A 21163-nucleotide genomic window follows, 5' to 3' on the forward strand; every position below is an offset into this window, starting at 1 on the left:
ATATGTCCACTTAAAAGTAGACAACCATAACATTTGGCACTGTGGCGGAGGTACCATGTCAAAATTATATATTTTCAAACAAAAATGTATAGGAAACACATATTTTCGCTGTTTGTTCTGTTGATTTTTATGTTTAGTGAAGAAGGGGAATGTACACATTTAAAAGGGACATTTAAATCTAGTGATTTTTTTAAATTTCTAATAAAATTTGGTTTCCAAAAGACTGATCAACATCAAGCAGAAGTTACTCATGGATATATATTTGGAAATATTACATCCAAACAACAATTTTCAGTTCCTATAACATTTGCTGTGTTGGATAGGCCCTATTTTCTGGATTATTATAAGAACAGAGTAATATTGGATAAAAATGAGGCTTGCAAAAGAATGTTTAGTACACTTAAAACCAGAGCATACGATAGTAAGTGTAGTATAGATGGAAAAGATTATTTGCGAAGAATTCCTTGCCCGAAAAATAAATTGTGTGAAGATGAGGACAACCCATGGAATGTCGTTAAAAATTATCAGTTCACATATGTTATTCAAGATTTCAAACAACCATCGTAAGTACAATAAATATGTTTCAATCTCTTACAATTTTTATGATAATCGAATCGAAAATATTTAATAATTCAATAAAACTATATTGCAACTGAACATGAATCCTAACAATGTCAAAATATTTTGTTTTACTGGTAAATAAATATTTTTGATAAATTCTGAAAATAGTATATTATTTTTGAACAATTATCTAAATTATTATTAGTATTCAATTACATTATCAGTTATTAATTTAAATATAAAATATGATTATTGTATTTAAAATTTAATAAACAACATGAGACCATAAAAGTTAATTGAGCAATAATAGGTAATATTAACAGTAATTTTATTCTTCTGTTTTCATTTTTTATTATCCATTTTTCTCCTATTATTAGTAAGTTTAGCTTTCATGTGTTTAAATAAATATGGGTTTTCCTCTATATAGAAAAAAATTGCGTTGCAAATATTAACAAACATTCTGGTGATATGGCTTTACTGATAAAAAGATATTATGTGTTAGAATATAGTTCCTATCTTTGCTTATTACATAAATTAGTGAAACTTTCATGCTTTTTTGTGTTTATATAATTGTAATTTCCAAATCACTTTCTCTTTTTCACCATAGTATTTTGATTCCAAGATAAACCCACTTTTTAAATTCTGTACATGTACAATTAATTTGAATACTAAACAACTTGAAAATGAAAACATATGGTATTAAGAAAAAAAATAGCATCTCATCAGGAAACCATATATCTGGTCAAAAATTCATCCAAAAACCTACAAAAACATAAAAAAATAAACAGAAACATGATTGTGAAAAAATTCTTGTGGATATAGATAAATTGGAAGTATAATCAAATATGTATTAGATGTAAAGAATTATTATTGTATTAATTCTCCTTAGATTAAAGACCAAAAAAAATAGGGATAATTCGTTAACATTGGGGATTTCCTGGTATGTTATTTAGAAGATTTTTACACTATGTTTTTGTTTTTAATGCATTTCTTTTAATGAAGTATTTTCACACACCAGAATGCCATAGCATGCTGTTGGTTCTCTGTCTTATATACAGTGGCATAGCATGGACTAATATAGACTTCTTTTGTTCTCAAGATCTATCAATAAATGTATCTTACCAAATATGCTTTGAAACATATAAATGAGCAGTGGAAAAAAACTTGAGTGATTTAATTTCTAATAAAAGTAATGTTATTCGGCTTTTTATTTACTAAAGTCCTATAATAAAAGTTTGTAATTAATTTTAGCTGCTTTTCTATGAATTTGTAGGTACATTCTTTGAAGCCTGTTTCCCAAAATTTGTTGATTCAGTTACAAAATTGTGCAAATTGTCAATAGCGATTTTTCATTTTATATCGACCTTTTTCCAGATCTTAATATTTCGTACCATAGGTGTATGAAGAGAATAATTTCCAGAGTTAGCATTTCAGTTGCAATATTTGCTGTTTTGTATGAAGTATATGTGTAAATAAACTTTATGCAAAGCTTTATTACCAGTCTGTGACGAGTGTGACCAATATTTTTAGATTTTTATTTAATTTGAAAATAAAAGAAGATTGTAAATTTGATGGCCTCGTAAGGTCTCTTTAAATGTGATGCCGTGCGTGAGGGCCCACTTCGCCCACGTCTAGCTACGCCACTGCTTATATATTATAACAATAAGATAGAATGTACACTTTTTAATTGTGACTGGTTAAAGTAGTTTTATTCTTTATTAGTTTTCTCATTTATTCCATTAAATATTCGAAGATTGACTGCAAAATTTTGGAAATTGGGAATTGTAATCCAAAATATTTATTCTATTCAATATTTTCTATTGATATAAATTGTGATGTGAAATTAATGTGTTCTAAAATTTGAAAAAATTCTAATTTGTTTAGTACTGGACCAATGGATTAAAATAATTATTTTAAAATATTCTAAATATATTTAATTTTTAAGGTTTGTGAAATTTATGAAGTATATGATTGAAAAGAAAAAAATCATGCTACACTGTATTTTGCTTCCACGATTACTGATTCATTTCTTCAAGGTATACCCAAATATCAAGTTTTTAATCACAACTTCTTGTGAACTAAGCTAGAATAGCCATTTTCACTTTCTTGAATTCTCTTCTCCTGCAAATGGTGCTTATGGTACCCCACATGTGGTTCCAAACGTCTGTTATGTATCAGGCAGTTGTAATATGACTTCCCTGAATCATCCTTAACTCCGTCTAGGCTTCAAAATAAAGATTATACTATTTCCTCTACCTTAGCTGTTTTGACAATGATTCATTGGGTGTTTCCCTTGACGTAATGTTCTTGAACTCCACAGAAATAACTTCTACTCATTGATTTTACTTTAAAAATTTTATACTGTCAATTTTTTAATTTTACAAAACGCATGAATTTTTTAGAAAAAATAAATCAGGACTGCATCCAAAGCGTTTTAAAGAAGTTTTATTCATGAAACTGTTCAAACTTTAAATTTACTAATATAATGATCATAATGTAATTTTTGGTGAAATTACAAAAATAAACTTAGTTATAATTTTTATAATGTATCAACGCTACAAGTTTCCAAGTAAAAATATAATTTTAATTTTAGATTTTGGTACCTCTCAATAGTAGCTTGCTACCATGACACAACAACCTGCGAATGGCACGAATACAAAACCTACACTGATTACGAAATAGAGTATGATATCTGGCTTGTAAATGGCAATCCTAACAGTTCGTCATATAGTTCACTAACATACCAATTTTCTTTCGACAGACAAAACACTCTAGAACTTTACTTTGTATTTTGGTTGTGTTACATGGTATTGGTGCCACTTCAATGCCATGCAGTTAAAACCCAGAAACATCCAGTAACTAGACTCTTCACAGCAAGTTTATTATTGGATTTCATAGCACTTTGTCTCATTTTGGTACACACGTTGAGGTATGCTTTAGATGGAGAAGGGTATCCTAAATTAGCTTTGACTGGAGATATATTTGATATTTTATCCAGGGTGAGTAATCTTTCTCATAAAAATTGTTCCTGATTATAATACTATACCTGTTAATATTTGAAATATATATTGAAACAAAAATTTTTTACTGTAATCTAAAAATAACCAAACTTTTTGTTATCCAATAAAAGTATTTTGTTTATTACATTTAAATTGCACACAATAACTTTTTAACAATTTATAATTATTCTCAAGTTCCACTATGTTTTTACAAAAATTGTATTTATTAAAATATTATTGTGATGAATTTAAATGAAAACAAATCTGCCAGCATTTAATTGATGGAGTATTATTTTAGAGTTTATTTTTAGATTACACTGTGTTTACACTTTACAGTTCTTTCTGTGATACTAACTTTATTTCAGACTACATTTATGCTTCTACTGCTTCTTTTAGCTAAGGGGTGGGCTGTAACTCGTTTAGAATTGACATGGAAACCTCTTGTTTTTGCTATATGGTTGTGCTATGGTATAGTACACATTCTTCTATATGTTTGGAATTTAGTGAGTATACAATGAATATATATTATTTTTTTAGTATTTAGTTTTAAAAAGGTACAGAACAAAAAAATTTGAAGAATCTTTTAATCAAATTATAATTTCTTGTAAAATTCTTAAATATTTAACTATTTTTTGTCGTATAAATATTATTTCAGACTGAAGTGGATATAATAGAAGATATAGATGAATATCAAACATGGCCTGGATGGTTGATAATCGTATTTAGATCGTTGATAATGATTTGGTTTTTATATGAACTTCGTACTACTATGTTATACGAACATAACACTCAAAAATTGAATTTTTTGCTCCACTTCGGTGCATCTAGTTTAGTTTGGTTCATATATTTACCAATATTGGCACTTATAGCTTTACATGTGTCCGCCTTATGGAGATTCAAATTATTATTAGGTGAGTATTTTATTGAAATATTTTTTTTACATTTCTGAATCTATTAACCAACATTTGTTATTAAAACTAGTATTTTATGGCATAAAATTACTTAATGTTTGTGTAAAGGCTTTGAAACATAATTTTTAGGTTAGAAATGTATATCTCAGATAAGTGAATATTTTGAAAGGATTTGAGGAAGTTCTGTCTTTCAGAAAAGCCTTTTTTCGAAGCATAGGGAACTGCACAACATTGTGTTTTCTTTAATGTTACTATTAGGAAATTATCGATATTTAAATTCTGTAATAACACATTTTGATACCTATACTTAAGACCTCATATACCGGTGTTTTGCATTAGAAAGACAAAACGATTTGGGAGAAATTTTTATACATAAACAAGGTAACCCTTAATCACATTTTGCTATCTTGGTTTGACAAGATTCTGAATTTTTGCAAAAATTTGTGTTTTTATTCAATATAACTCAATTTATATTTCTTTACCAGCTTCTATTCCTCTATGTCATATAATAACAGATTTAAAACGGTGAAAAAGTTCTATTCACAGTGGGACAAGGAGTCTTTTGGTGTTATAGGGTCTCAATTGATTAATTTTTTATGTTTTACTCGTCAGCTGTTCATATTAATTGGAAAGAATTCTGTCCGTCCCTGTTAAACTCTCCATGTATAACAAACTATCTGTTATGGAGTATAACTTGTGCTTTCATCAACCTAAAAGTGATCTAGAGATTCAAAATGACCGAGAAAACTAGTATATTATCTGTAGATCTAACTAATGAGTAAAATGCTTATATACTTGCCAAAAACTCATTGCACAGAGAAGCCAAAACTGCTAAGTATTCTATGACAGCTGTTTACAGTGTTACAAACCAGGTCTATTGTGCTCTGTGGATAGAAACCATGAGTGGAAGGGAGGGCAACGTTATTGCAAGTGCAGTAAGGAAGATTTCGGATGTGGCAGCTGAAAAGAATAACTTATCTAACTTGACTATAGGGTCGGATTCATGTGTGCTTCAAAACAGAAACTCAATGACGGACTTCCTCAAGGCATATGAGGAAATAAACTCACTTACTATGAAGTATTCTATGCCTGGACATACATACCTTCAGATGGTAGACAATACTCGAATAATTCAGATAAAAGAATCAGATTTTAAAGATTTTTGAATAATATCAAAGTTGATGTACTACAAAAGTGTGCCGTTTTCAAAATAATCATGAGATTGAGTTTAACACTTCCCGCATGGTGTTTGAGCCTATGAATTTTAACTACAGTGCAAAGGGAAAAGAATCAAGTATGCTTACAACTACGGTCGACTTAAAACCTAAAGTTGACAAAACAAAAGAGAAATAAACGTTCTGAATAAAGATTAATAATTATTTTTCGCGACACAAGGTTCATTGGTTGAACAATTTAGTATAAAACAAGTCAATAGGTTTTAGTTCATCTTCAGTCTCTGAAGAAGAAAACTTGGTTATCGAAACGCGCCTTGAACAATGTAATTGTGAGTGTGTAGTGTTAGTGTAAACAGTACTTAAATATTTGCTAAATATATAATTTTGATTTGATTCTTTGATCCTTCAGTTATAAAAAATTCTTCAAAGTTCAGGAAATCTTTCAGTTATGGCCACACTGGGTTAGGTTAAAAACTATACTTCAGTGGATTGATTTGTAGTAAATGTGAAAATTTTATTTCTTTTTAATTTCGATCATAAATTATTGGTTATAAAAGTGTTCAATTTAATTCAGGTACCATGATAACGGTGATAGAAAAAAAAATGAGAAAAACTAATTGAAATTGATTTATTGTTCGTTTGCATCCGGTTTATATATTAATATGGTTGATAAAGTGACGTATTTTGATAAAAGCATAAATGAAGAAATTTGATTTTATTAAAACAATTAAAAATAGTATTGTAATGAGACTAGATAGGTTGTTCTTCTTCTTACTTCCAGTAACTTAAACTTTTATCTATATGATTCATAGTTTATAGTTGAATAGTGGGCAGTTAAGAACCGTTAAGCACATAGGGCTTCTGATAAGCCCCACTTGACATTACCAAAGATAAATGACCTATAAAAAGCAGATTAGTCGCCTTACCTCGAATCTTTGGCGTCATTAGGTAAGCTATAGAGCTTGCTTAAGTGTTTGAATCACGCCTGTGTGAATACTGGGTAGTCACAGATGATGCAATCTGCAGTTTTTTCCTATTCTGTGCACCAGTGAAACTCTGGGTCTTCCGTGACGCCTAAAGTGTGGAGATGGCGTCTTAAATGACCCTGACTGGTTAAAAGTTCAGTCTCTAGTCGAATTTCGCGCCTATTTAAGTGGAGCAGCTGTTTGATAAGAAAGACAAAAGACCCCCATCTATGTGTGCATTAGCTAGGCACGTCAGGTTTACCTCTTCATATCCTACTTTGCAAGTTGAGTGATAGCAACACTTTTGGTTACACTAAGAATGGGTTCTGGAGCCGTTGGTGTATTTGTCTATCCTAATCAGTGACCGGAATCTGTTTGATCTGAAGGTTTTCTAGACTGTTTTGATTGTGTCTGAATATTCTAGAAGGTATTACATTCGCTATACTAGAAACGTATGAGAGCAGGGAAGAAGTGGAGAGATGAAATTCTAAAAAATCTAAACATTTTAAGTAAAAAGCTATAAACTCTGAAAGAATTGGAAAATTTAACAACGTTTTTGTCAAAAATAGCAGATGGTCAGTTAAAACCTTGTCGGCTCGAGGTAGCGATTTGTTTTGTGTTCAATAAATTTTTATTATTGCCTAATATAAAAGTGAGGTTAGGTCAGTGTTGCTAGACTATTTTTGTTTTATCTTTCTTCAAAACAGTGGCGGAGCAAACGTACGAGAACAGGGATCTTCTATTTTTTCTGTCGGGTGTCTTCAAGTGACTTTATTTATGCATTAGCATCTCCCATCAAATTTTTGGTAATTCTTCAAAGAATTTATTGAGCGTTTCATAGAATTCTTCCTTTTCTTTTTGTTCTGACCCTATGGGCGTATATATGTTTACTATTGATATATTACTTCCTTTTATTTATAACCTCAAAAGTGTTATCCGTCCATTTACAGGTAGGAATTCCAATATACTATCTACCAATTCCTTTTTTACATATAATTCAACTCTATTTCCCATCTTATTTCCTGAATTGCCATAATATCTATGTTATATTTTTTTTATTTCCCTTGCTGTCTCCTCTGTTTTCCCTATTCTTAGTATTGTTTTAATATTTCACAATATATGTTAATTTAAAAATAATTTTTTTTAGGTATAACATATTCAGCAGACTGTTTTGCATATTGCGTGATGGCCCATCTGTTATGGCCGACTCGTTCCGAACAATATTTCCTACTGAAGGGGCCTTCTTCGGCAGATTTGGAGGAACTGGATGAATTCAACGAAGCACCTCATATCGTCAATAATTCCTACACTTCAATGTCCAGCATCAATTCTTATGAAATTTGTAAATATGATGCTAGCGAAACCCAAAAAACTAAACTCATCAATATAAATACGTGAAAAAAAAAAGGAAAAAGAATATTTTTTATTTTTCTATATTCTATGTTGATAATGTTGAAATGAAAAAGAAAGTGTGGTTAAATTAAGTTATCTAATTACTATATACAAAGACTAGGTACGATTTTAACTGTAAGTACTTGATGACTGAGATTTTTTTCTCTTAACCTATAAAAGTTGGATTTTTTTGTATAAATTGAATTGAATGAGAGCATCTGAAAGGTTATGAAAAACACTAATATTGTTTTTTTAAAATTAATTAAAAGTGCCATCGTTTTGACATTGCAAAGGCCAACTTCACCCCTACACTATCTATGATTTTGATTTGAGACAGGTTTTACTAAATGGTTCCATTCATCATATTTGGATAGTCAGAGATGTACAAAATACAAAGTATCTGGAATACAAAATGCAAGATACTTTTAAATTAAGTATTTCAGGTACCAGATACCAAATCCTTTCGAGATAATAGTCTCTGAAATACTAGATACAAAATAAGAACCTAGTAAATACTTTTTAATATGAAGATACTTTTGTAAGAAAACAAGATTTTATTTTTGAGGAATTCCAGTTTATTTTTGAAAATATTTTTTATGAATAAATCGTATTAATCGCTGAAATATGACAAGACGAAATATTATATTTCTAAGTAAAACTAGTTTTTTAAATATTTAATCGCTCATTTTTCTTCGATGAGGCATTAGAATTATACCCCCAAAAAAAAGAGTCGCTCTACAGGGACAGAACTCTGCAAACAGGTGTTATATTTCAAAAATCTTTTTTTTTATTGTAAGTGTTTAAGCTCTTTAAACTAATATCTTCATTATTTAGGTATTGCAGTGTTTCTAAGATTCATCTCTTGACTTCCTTTTTATATCTCCCTCGATACTGTCTAAAACCTCCGATTTTTGTTTTTCATATCGATTAATTTTCGCTCTTTTGGTACCCATTTCATTTCAAAGAACGAATGTGATACTGAGGCTAAAATTGCAACATTTGCTGCAGACTCCAGCTGCAAAACTTTTTGAAACGTCTATTTAGGTTTTCCTCAATGACATTAAGGAGAGAAAAGTGGTATTTTAGATTTTCTTCTATTCTATCTTCTCCAGGGGCTTTCCCTTTACGTATTCTTTTGATTTCTTTTTCCACTTCATTTTTAGTTGGACATTTTGAATCTTTTTTTTCTTTTGTAGTTTCTGGATTTGCCTCTGTTATGTTCCTTCCATCTTCGTATAATTTATTTTCATAGTACTCTTTCCATATTTTCCCAAATTTTTTAGGATCGGATCGTTTTGTAATACACCATTCTTCTTTTTTATTCCTTTTCGTTTTGGGGAAGTGGTTTGATGTATTATCTCTTTATAAAATTGTCTCATATGTGTTTTATATCCCTCTTCTCTATCTTTACTAATTTCTTATTTACCTATTCCCTCTTTTTTCTTTTATTTGTTACATTTGCTATGTTTCTTTGCCTCTGATAATCTTTTCTGTTCTGCTCTTCTCTTTATTCATTCTTACCATGTTTTTTAATTTTCTGGCTTCTTCACACTCTTCGTCGTACCAGTATTTGTTTGTATTCTTTGTTAATACTTGTTTTCAGTTTTTATTATATTATAGTTCTTTTCATTTCTATATCTCTTGTGTTATCAGAGGTTATAGAAAATTACCATTTTCAGTGTCTGCGTTATCTTCAACTGTTTTGCCTTATTCTGCATTACCAATGTTTTCAATAGAAGACAAGCTGGAATAGCTACAAAAAATATCGACAGATACATGTCTGTTTTCTTTGGTCATTTTTTTTCTATATAAGCCATATCGTAAGCTTCTCAAAAGAAAACCATGGTTATCTTATTAGGCCAGTGTGACCATTTGGTAACGAGCATATTTCTTTGTATGTTCATATAGATCATACTATTTTTAGGTTAGGTCTTTTCAAGCTTCTAAGAAAAGCATAATTAGCGGTTCCATGGCTTTCAGTAGTTATTCTTGTCGACACATTAAAAGAAGTGGTTCAGAAATGATTCTACACTCCATCTAGTACCACTGAATTTGAGCAAATACTAAATTCGTTAGCTACTCAATTTTTTCTAAAGATGGCGTGTCTATATAATCACTAGGCTTTGATGGGTTATATCAGTTGTTATTATAGTGTAGATAGTGATTTGTTTGTTTTCTATTATCAAGTAGTGCACTTACGTGTTTATTTTCAAAGCTTGTCAGAAACCAAGTGAATTTTTTGAGCTCAGCTCTTTTCGAATTACACAAGGAACATTTTCCCAATTTATTCGTTTTATGTTGGGATCCATATGTACATGAAGAAATACTTCTTCTTATATTCCAATTTGTAGATTGCTTATCAATTTTTATTTCATTGCTTTTATATTGATTATGAGAAAATATCTTATTAATATTTATTTTATAATATTTCAAATATTTAATACGTATGTATTAGGTTTTGACATTTACTTTTTATCGAAAAACAAAAAGTTTATCAACATTGCGCCCCAAAATTGATGCATCTTTTTGTAAAATAGAAAAATTGATCACATGAAATTTTTTATAACGCCAATGAATTGAAGGTATGTCTTCCAAATATTTTTTTTATGTTTTCATACACTATTTTTGTTTTGAAACGTATTTTTACAATATTTGATAAAATTATTCAAAGACCAAGTTTTATTAAGTAAAATGGTACTTCAACCGATGAATATATTGTTACAGTTTAAAATGGCACTTTGACTTATGGAGACACAATGTACTATGTGGCATATGGCAGGATTTCTGTAGCCTGGCAATAATTGAAGAAGACCTGGATAAGGTTTTCATTTGGTGACAATAAGAAGCTTTATTACAATCACTGTACAAACCATTAAAGTAATTCCTTCATTTTGTCCAAGAACACACTCATTCAAGAAAGTAGTGTACAGATGCTCAATTCATAAGAGATGTTATCGAACCATATTTACCCTTTTTAGGAGAATAATTCTTATTAATATACAGTAGCACATGGTTCGACGTTTTAGAACTACTTGTGGTACCGTATGAACTGTTTGTAGGAGGAGAATTTTTATTATGATATAATCCACGTACACAAATGGTTAAAGAAGTACAAAATTACCTCCAGAAAATGGAAATTAAAATTCTAGATTGGCCCGCAAAAAGTCTTGACGTCAATCCTATTAAAAACTATTGACTTTGCGGTTTGTAGGGCTGGAGATTCTTACTACTTCCAGAAAGTGAATATTGCCATTCTAGCTTGACTCTCATGAAGTCTTGACATCAATCCTATTGAAAACTATTGACTTTGCGGGTTGTATGGCTGGAAATTCTTACTATTCATAGACAGTGGAAATTGCCATTCTATCTTGGCCGGCATAAAGTCCTGACTTTGCAGGTTTTGGAGTTGGATCCTTACTACTTCCAAGAAGTGTAAATTCCAACTCCATCTTGGTCCGCAAGAAGTCTTGAACTCAATTATATTAAATACTTGTAGGACTTTGATGGTTATGGAGTTGGATCCTTACTACTTCCAGGAAGTGTAAATTCCAAGTTTAGCTTGGTCCACAAGGAGTCCTGACCTTAATTATATTGAATATTTGTAGGACTTTGCAGGTTATGGTTTTGCATCTTTACTACTTTCTGGAAGTGAAAATTCCAAATTTTGTAAGGCTGAATCCTTACTATTTACAGAAAGTGTAAATTCCAAGTCTAGCTTGGCCCGCTGGTTCTGATTTAGATCTTATTCGATACTTGTGGGACTATATGGGTCCTAGAGTAATGATAAGTAATGCCAGAAGTATCATTAGTTATATATCATTCGAAACAGCAGCATACGCAGATGATATTATAGTAGGAAGATGACTACCAATGGTTAATGATATATATTTAAAACTGCAAGATGAAGCTAAGAAGGTAGGGTTAGCAGTCAACAAAGGAAAAACGAAATTATCAACACTAGCTAGTAGGAATAGTATGCTTCAGAACGTTATGATAGGAGATGATAATTTGAAAAGAGTAACAAATGTCTGGGTCTACAGCTTACTAAGGATGGAAACGAAAACATAGAGATCAGAAGAAGAAACACGTACGTTTTTGTGTCAATGAATGGCAGATTACATAAATACCATGAAAATGAAGTTATAATGAGTTATATCAAAAACCCAAGAAACTGCAGATCTCGGACTTTGTTTGAGTACAGAGTGCGCAACAAATAGTGCGAATTTATGGACAAAGAATGCCGAGAAAAGAACTGTTGAAGGGCGTAGGCCAATTGAAAGACCTCAGAAAAGGTGGTAGAAAGAAGACGCAATCAGTCTTCTAGAGATATGCAATTGGAGGAGGGCGATTCAGGGACAGAGACAATTGGGGAAGAAAGCGAGGTCACGTCCCACAGTGTGCTGTAGTAGCACCATAGAAGAAGAAGAAGAAGAAGTCGGGTCCTAGGGTTAGAGCTTTACTACCTTCATATGGATTGAAATACATTTAGGAACCAGATTTTAAGTACGCTTCGAAGATGCTAAGCAGTAATCATATCAAGGGAAGACACTACATGGTGTTAAATCTATCAAATACAAGCTTAAATTCGTCAAAATAATAGGTTATTTAAAATTAGGTTATCAATATTTAGTGTTTCCTCGTCTAGTCCTAATAACAGCTTCCAATCGCTTTTTCATGGATCGAATAAGTTTATTTACTTCATCTTATTCAATGCTATCCCATTTTTTATAGATCGCCGATTTGAGGTCCGATTTCGTGACTGGTTGCAGAATTTCTAGCCAGAACTTTTTTCCCATAGATGTTGATATCCCCTAAAATTTCTTGTGTGTATCGCTTCGCCGTTAATCCTTCTACTCCACCACCAATTTCAATAAAAACCAACTCGGTTTTTGTTTCCATTGAAATTCCCGCCCAAACCTCCTCCAGAAGCAACGTTTTCTTTCATACAGACTGCGCGAATCTTTCTTCAGGTCTTCTGTAGCTCATCCTCTTCTATCGCTACCACACTTTACTTTTATCTGAGAAGACAACGGAGTCCCATTGTTCGTCAGTCCAATTGAGCAGCTTCATCATTTGTCGTGTCCATTTGCAGGTAGAATTCTTTGTTGTTGTGTTCCATAGCTAACTGATAGTGGTGGATCAGATAGATAAACTTTTCTAACGGTCAATTACCACTAATTAGCTCTATTATAAACAAGTATAAAAGGGGGCTAGTAATCATAAGATATAATTGGATTGTGTTTTTAAAATAATCAAGCTATTCAAAAATATGTTTGGTTCATTAGATTTAGAAGGTGATTTTTCTATTTTTTAGGATTGTGCATTAATTTTGGCGGCTCAGTATATTTTATTTTACATGGAATTCACCGACTACAATTTTTTTCATTTCAACAAATTCCAATTTACGATCTTATGATAGAATTTAATTACTTTTTTATTGATATCTCATGTAATATTTTCAGAATATGAAATCAATCCAATAACCCTAATTACAAAACTACAAAATAATCATTAGATTTTTAAAATACAGTTTTTGTTGCATAGTTGCCATGTTGTGAAGTTCATAGTTGCACGTTTTGTTAGAATCAGATGATTCTTTTGTATTCTATTTCAAGTTTTTTTTAACAACTTGTTGTGATATTTTTTTTGTCAAGCACATTTTGGAAGGTGTTATTTACATGTACCGTTTAGAAAGAAAACTTGTTTAAAAAAATGAAAAACGAAGCAAAAAAATATTTATATGTGATGTTAATATTTAAATCTTAAACATTATTTTATAGATATTTGTATATACTTTGACATAATTTACATTGTGGTTGATGTATTATTTAAGCACTACTATTATTTTATGTGATGACATAATGATTTTAAAAATTATTAGATTAAGTTTAATACAGTGTTTACAATAAGTAATATTTCTACAAAAACAGTTTTTTTCAAATGACACAATTGTGAATACAACAACTAGAAATTAATTTTTTTGTTATTATTTCCCATCGAATTGAAAGTTCGATTTTGATTGGTCATAATTACCCTTAACGGACGGAGTTTTTTTTTGTTTTTTGATTAATAAATAATTTTTGGCAGTTTTGTTTGATATAAGCTAACAAATAACATGAATAAAACAAAATAAAACATTACACTGGTCTACAACATTTTTGCGCACGGGTTATACGTTATTTATTTTTATTGCTGTTATACCTAGAAATAAGAATTAGAACAAACAATTTTCCTGAATTTGTTTTTATGAATATGGAATCAAGTACATAGAAAATCAACAAAGAAAAGATTTATTAAAACATACACAACAAAAATCAACAGTTTTAAAATGGAGAAATTTAAAAATTACTTTTTCTGTTTTGTTCGGTAGAGGGTAGAAGGAAACATAGTACTCCCATTAATAAAATTAGACAACGTGTGGGTCTCAATTACTAAAAAATGCATGTATCAAGTTAATATTTGTCACTGAAAATAGAATTGGAAACACAGTACTCCCGTTAATAAAATTAGACAACGTGTAAGTTTCAATTACTATAAAATGCATGTATCAAGTTAATATATGCCAATGAAGATAGAATTGGAAACAGAGTAATTTCATTTGTTTTTTTTTTATTTAAAAACAGTATAATCGATAAAAATCCATGAGATATATGGACAAAACTATAGAAGAATTGTATTATTGATGGAGAACAATGCATCAATGTTTTATAGAACAAACTTTTAAGATTATTTAGTTCTTGAGGTCTAAAAATTACAGATAATCGCCTGCTTTTAACTATTTTTTTCAGTAATTGTCTTCTTTTTCAGCTGAAATTCTGTTGTTTTCATCATCTTCTATAAACTTGACTACAGTTTCACTTGTTGCAATTTGAATTTTTTATCAAAGGACCCTGCACAATTTTTTCAAATATAGTTTTGGTTTCCTTTTTGAAAGTTTATTGATTGAAATGCTTATTAAATTAATTTTTTAGAACCTCTCCTCGAAAAGGATTTCTTCTTACAGTCAGAAGCATCTTTGTCCAGATATCATTTCTAAAATTATTTTTTATCAGTTGTCATCTTTTATCATTGTTTTCTTGAGTCTGTAATAAAGGGTTTTGTATATATTTTCAATTACTTGAGACGCTTCTAACATTTTAGTTATTTAATTTTTTCCCCTTCCTCCCAATTTGTTCTAACAAAATTTTTTCTTGAATCAAACCTGATAGTACGCGGCAATTAAAGGCCGCTTGACATGATGCAATACTCAATATTTATTGATCAAAAGTATGCGCAGATAAACATCTTCACGACGCTTTCTTATATCTGAATTTTCAGTTAATATGCGATGTACTGCACCTTTATAGAATGTCTACTACATCTGCTAGCTAGCCACTTTCAGTCGACGGTCATTTAATACCGCTTTGTGGATTTTCTACAACATTTTTTGAGTCGTCACCTCATTTGACCTACCACTGCGATGATGGTCTTCGTAGTTCGTACGGTCTCGTTTAAACTATGTTACCCAAAATTTTACCAAACAACGTGGCGACTTCGAACTTAAAATGTATATGCTGTATAGATCTTATACTTTCTATACAGTGGTATTTTTCAATCAACTACCACCATCTTTCGGTCAGGCCTTCTGGGACCATCCTCATACTTTACACTATTGTAAACAGTGTATATTTATTGGTATTTGTTCTTGTTCTATGAATGGACCCGAATCAATAAAAAATTTATTATTAATTTCAGTGTAATCTATTAAAAAAAAACGTTTTTGATATGTGATGACATCACAAAAGTATGTAAGTAGTTATAAGAATATTTATTTTATTGTATTTTTAACTTTAGGAGTGATACGTAATGCACATTTTAAGATAATTTATTGCTCAAATACAATTTCACACGTCCATTTTTGAACTGGCATATTAGATTTTATGTAATGGTCTGCGATTTTCATAATTAGAACTAACATTGGACCATACAGTTACATGGACTACCATTTTGGTAAAAAATCTAGAAAAAAAATAACGTCAAAACGATTCTATATTCCTAAGTTTTTGCTAATTAACCAAGAAAACACTCACTCAGGCAATGTCTTGCCGTTAAAATACCGGAAATCAATTACTATAGCGACAACGAACGGTTAAGTGTCCCCAAATTCCTCACTCCGATGAAGTGTACGTGAAGTCGTAGATGTCCTTTGAGAAGCCGATCAGGCGCTTTGGCTGGAACACTTTGACGTCATTAGGCAAGCTGTGAGGCGTGACCGAGTGTTTAAACCGCGCTCGTATGAGTGCAAGACACTCACAGATGACATGCTCTGCGGTCTCGTCCTCCTCCATGCACCAATGGCACTCCGTGATGCCCATGGTGTGGATATGGCGTCTTAAACGGCAGTGTCTAGCTAGAAATCCGGTCACTAATCTGATTTCGCGCTTGTTTAGTTGGAGTAGTTGTTTTGTGTGAGACGCACAAGGTTCATCTATGTGTACCTTCGCTTGTCTCATGCTATGTGTCTTTAGTCAAGCCCGCCTTGCGAGTAAACCTTGACAGCAACGCTTTTAGCCACACCAAGGATGGGTTCTGGGACCATCGTCATACTAGGATAATTAAAAAGGGAAGTTGAGCGAGGTTAGGTTACACGAATTGAAGTGAAGTTTGTCTCTACAGTATCTTATTCGGTCAACTTTGCGTGTAGGATATTAGATGCTGTGAAAGCTTAATTTGCGGATCTGATCTGATCTATTACCAATCAGTTATAAAAGTTTTGGGATTAGTTTTGTTAGAGAACTGAAAATTGGGCTCGGTTGTTCATTGTTCCTGGTAAATTAACATGCACATTACAGTGTTACTGAATCTATTCTAAATTTGACGAGAATAAAGCTAAAAGTTTGCATTTTTATTTATAGTTTTTGTCAAAGATCTACAGACAATAAACATTATTGTTAAGTTTCTAAATCATTTCCACATATCACTAAATACCAATTTATCAAGGAAAATACTACCCTTGACTGTTTTTAATGATTCCAAAAGAATTGGAAAGCGTTTCCAATGTGAAAATAGTTTCCAATTCTTTTACAATTGTTAAAAACAAAACGCATTGAAAATCCCCACTGGATGATGATATATCTAATAAATAATTCACCATTTTCCTTTTGCTGAAGAGCATAGGGGAAGTACCAGTCTATGTAACTGTATAGTCTAAAAATGCAACACATCATCGATCAATAAGTCCCCGATATGGTGAACCCAAAATTTTTCCAACCAAATAATGTGTTTAGCAATGCTTTTAAAAACATTTCTATTAATCATTTGATTGGTACTTGTTTGCTTAAAATGTTTCTTTCATTTATGCTTGACTGCTTTAAATGAAAAGATACTCAACAAAAATCATACCTAATTATTTGCCATTTCAGTTATTTGCAAAGAATAATAGCGCCAAAATGAATTCCGTCATTTTGAATGAAGAGCTCAAGTCTCTTTTCAAAATCTCCCAGCAGACGAACTCACATCCCTGTAGGGTTGGATGTAATTTTTTGAATTAATACATGCTGATAAGTAAGGGGACCTGGAACGCAAAGAAACATTGCTAAATCTGTCTAGGAAATATGCACTAAAAATTCCTGGAACCAAACAAGTTTTAAGAGGATTAATCTTTTTAATTCTGGTTTCAAGCTTACAAATTAACCATAACTGTGACCCCTTTGGAAAAAATAATAACTGCAGAGCCGAAAGTGCACTAGGATAGAAGACGGTTATGGATAAGTTGTGGATGCTCTGGAACCCAGTATCGTAGGAGCTTCATCGACCATCACTTCAATTGCATTTTCATTGGATCACTTCACGTACGACAAAATTAGATGCCTTAAGTTGTGGTACAATGAGCATTTTATAGGGATTGTATTTTTATTTTTTATGCAAAATTTCACGATTGATTCGTAGTTCATTAGCTGTCCTGAGTACCGCTTTCCTACTCTTCCACATTTTCTTGTTATACTGCATCTGAGGCTAGGATACTTTCTACCCAGTATGTTTCTAGTCGATCTGATGTTCAATCACCTGATTATTGTGTTACCACTTGAATAACCGCTGCGTAGTTATAATAGACTCATCACTTCTCGCAAAATTCTTACAGACTAACAATGAACCTGCTCCATAATGACTGAGTAAATGTGTACAGCAACTAGTTCCACCACCGCACTCCCAGTACTACGTAGTTCGAAATAGTATCAAACAATACCAGATCTGAAGAATATAGTCGGTGCTTGAACAATTCGAAGTTCAAGTAATTTTTTTTTACTTGTACATTATCTTGGCGAAAAAGAATTTACGTCTTTTGGGTATGAAGCAATGTTAATTGTTTCTTCTTTTTCCATATCATCGATGGCTTTTGTTAGGTCCAGTTCACTCAGAAGCCTGACATTTTGATCCAGGTTTGTAGTGGTCAATTCACGTTTATATATTGGTGCAAAAAAGTCTTCTTATTTTGCCTAAATAGCTCTTGAATAATCATTTCTTCGTTTTTTGGTCCGTTGCCATAATCGCTTTCATCATGGATCTTCTTCGAACCTACGTGTCCCTTCTTGGTATTTAAAAATGCAGTGTTGTCAGTTGTACCTCTTCTACTCGTAGTTTCGTGACATCCGAAAATAAACATTGTGGCTCTCGTGTCTCGTGTCGTTTCTTAATTTAATTTTGCTTTGGTTTTCCATCGCGTTTTTCATAACTTTTTTATGTTGTCTGGTGTGATCATTTTTTTTGGGGGTATCCTGATCATTGAGCATCATCAGGGCTTGTACTCTAAATACCAGTCAATGATTTTTATGGGAGAGAAGTTCTTTGGATTTTTGTAAATGGGATGGGTACATTATTCATTTGAGGTGAGAAGTATTTTAAGTTTGACCCTGATAGAGGAAAATTTTTCCTTTACAAGACTGGAATTGTGGTATATTTAGGAGGGTAGTGTAGTGTAGACTGAAATGAAAGGCTTGAAGTAACAAGAAGAAAGAAAAATGTTTATTCATGTTGGCGGGTAAAATCGATGAGATTTGTCTGAAGAATATTCACCATAAGCTATTAATTTTGCTTTTAAAACAATGTTTATTTCACATATGAAATTCTTTTTATTTATTGTTTAAAAAAATCGCAATATTTCACTTTGAAATATAGAAATTTCGTCAGACTTCTTGATCGTTGGTATATTTGAATAAGGGATTCCTCACAACCACCAAAAAGGCTAGTAAACCCTTCAAAACTATTCAAATTTCACATTTTTTCCTTTTCGACGATCTAAATTTTTCGGTTCTTTTTGTTTTTCACCTCACCACACTTTCAATATAATTTATGTGGTATTTTTACTAGTTAGCTTCCAACTTTATATCTGTGAATTTTTTTTTGGAACCTGATAATCCCTCATTCAAATACTCTTCACTATGTTTTAGAATTGTCAATTTGAAGAAAGCTACATCGAGCAAAATAGTGAAACGTTTTAATGTACAGATATTATTCTTGTAACACAAATAAAATCATTATAACTAATTTTAGTTTTATTTCAAAATAAATCAGAATTTAGATCCGAAAGTACGCAACTATAGTCTATTTTTAGGAACGAGAGGGTATCGAAATAATAAGAAAAAAATTTGAATCCAAAGATGTTGAAAATTTGAAAAGAGCTTGCTGAATATTGAGTTAAAACCGTAAAATACTTCGAGTATTTTACTTACTATTTATTTTTGTATAATTATTAATCAACAAAGTGAATATTGGAAACCGACATTATTTATGAGACACTCACTATATAATGTCTTAGGAAAATGATATCATTTTGTTATTCATTGCAGTTTTATCTATTTCAAAACAAAATTCAACGTACACCCTCTTCTAAAACAAGATAATTGATTCAATTTGATTAAAATGGAGAATGTTAGGTGTCCTAGACTCAATAATAAGCAGTAGTTCTCTATAGTTTCAGTCCATATGTTAGTGTAATAGTTGAAGTATGTTCACTAAAGTCATATTGATGATCAGTAATGATGTTAGCAGGCTCGAAATATCTCAAGATTTGCTTGTTAACGACTTTCTCCATGACCTTGGAAATGGCTAGAACTAAAGCAATCTGACTGTAGTTGTAGTGAACCTTTTTTGATATGGGTTAAACCCGAGCAAATTCCAATCTGCAGGGAAAAGACGTACATTATACAGTATAACACCACACATCTTTTGGTTGGATCTCAAATAGATTATGCAGTGTTTTCATTAAAACTTTTAGACAATTTGACTTTCAACATTTATCATCATATTTCAACCAATAGGCTTTTTGACAAATTATGTTCCTGAACCCTCCCTATGAATCATTATATCTATTGGTAAACACCACATTAAAATCCCTTTAGTAATTTATTGCAAATAGACAGAGATGCAACTGAGGACTTTTATTGATTTAAATAAAAAAACAGAAAGAAAGTTCTACAACAGGTGATATAGTGATTACACAAGGAATGCTGAAGGAATTATTTATTAATAGATAAGCTATTTAGTACATAGCTTACATATTTTGGTTCTAAAGTTTTAAAGAAAATTCCTATTTATCCCACCACGAAACTATCTATCCATATTTGTAACTGCGAATTTCATATTTCTAACGCTTCGAAATATTTGCAACGATTTACACTTGTATTACACAATAACGAAGATCATTAAGTCCTTTGAATACCCTTTAATCTTGATTGTTGATGTTTTTCCATGCACTTTCTAAATTCATTTACTTCTAGCTGACACTTTCTCCAATCTTTGGTTTCAGAATAGCAGTCCTAAAACAATATATATACTAGAAAAACATCACAGTATGGTATTTTCACACAAAAATAACCTAACCTGTACTTTGTAGTGAAGATTAATACATCCTGTCTTTATAAGCATATCTTCTACAGGGTCTGAAATTTCTTGATTTCCATGATTAGATGCCATTTCTTTACGTTTACAAGGCTCACAATCTTCCATGCCTCACATTTTCAAAATGTCAAAAAATAAAGTGAGGTTAAATAATTATAGGTTGAAGTAGTTTTGACCTCGTGTATTCCAATGTTCATGATTGAAGGTGTGTCTCATATCTTTAACGTTATTGGTTGAAATACAGTACAGACTATCACTCCCCCAGAATACCAATACCAAGGTTA

General features: G+C 31.3%; 2 protein-coding genes across 2 annotated transcripts; one reads left to right on the forward strand and one right to left on the reverse strand.

The window, feature by feature from the left end:
• The first annotated feature begins 7 nt into the window (after positions 1 to 7).
• Positions 8 to 19526, forward strand: LOC130896583 (integral membrane protein GPR180). The gene is made up of 5 exons (XM_057804769.1): positions 8 to 563; positions 3155 to 3560; positions 3926 to 4063; positions 4216 to 4471; positions 7759 to 19526. The coding sequence occupies exons 1-5, from the start codon at positions 85 to 87 to the stop codon at positions 8007 to 8009; spliced, it is 1530 nt and encodes a 509-aa protein (XP_057660752.1). The 5' UTR covers positions 8 to 84; the 3' UTR covers positions 8010 to 19526.
• A 960-nt stretch (positions 19527 to 20486) lies between these two features.
• On the reverse strand, positions 20487 to 21134 carry LOC130896585 (cytochrome c oxidase assembly factor 4 homolog, mitochondrial). The gene is made up of 2 exons (XM_057804771.1): positions 20862 to 21134; positions 20487 to 20797 (listed from the first exon to the last, which is right to left on the reverse strand). Exons 1-2 carry the CDS (start codon positions 20985 to 20987, stop codon positions 20684 to 20686), a joined length of 240 nt encoding a protein of 79 aa, XP_057660754.1. The 5' UTR covers positions 20988 to 21134; the 3' UTR covers positions 20487 to 20683.
• Between the last annotated feature and the right edge of the window lie 29 nt (positions 21135 to 21163).

This window comes from Diorhabda carinulata, chromosome 7, assembly GCF_026250575.1.
Source record: "Diorhabda carinulata isolate Delta chromosome 7, icDioCari1.1, whole genome shotgun sequence".
Classification (NCBI taxonomy): Eukaryota; Metazoa; Arthropoda; class Insecta; order Coleoptera; family Chrysomelidae; genus Diorhabda; species Diorhabda carinulata.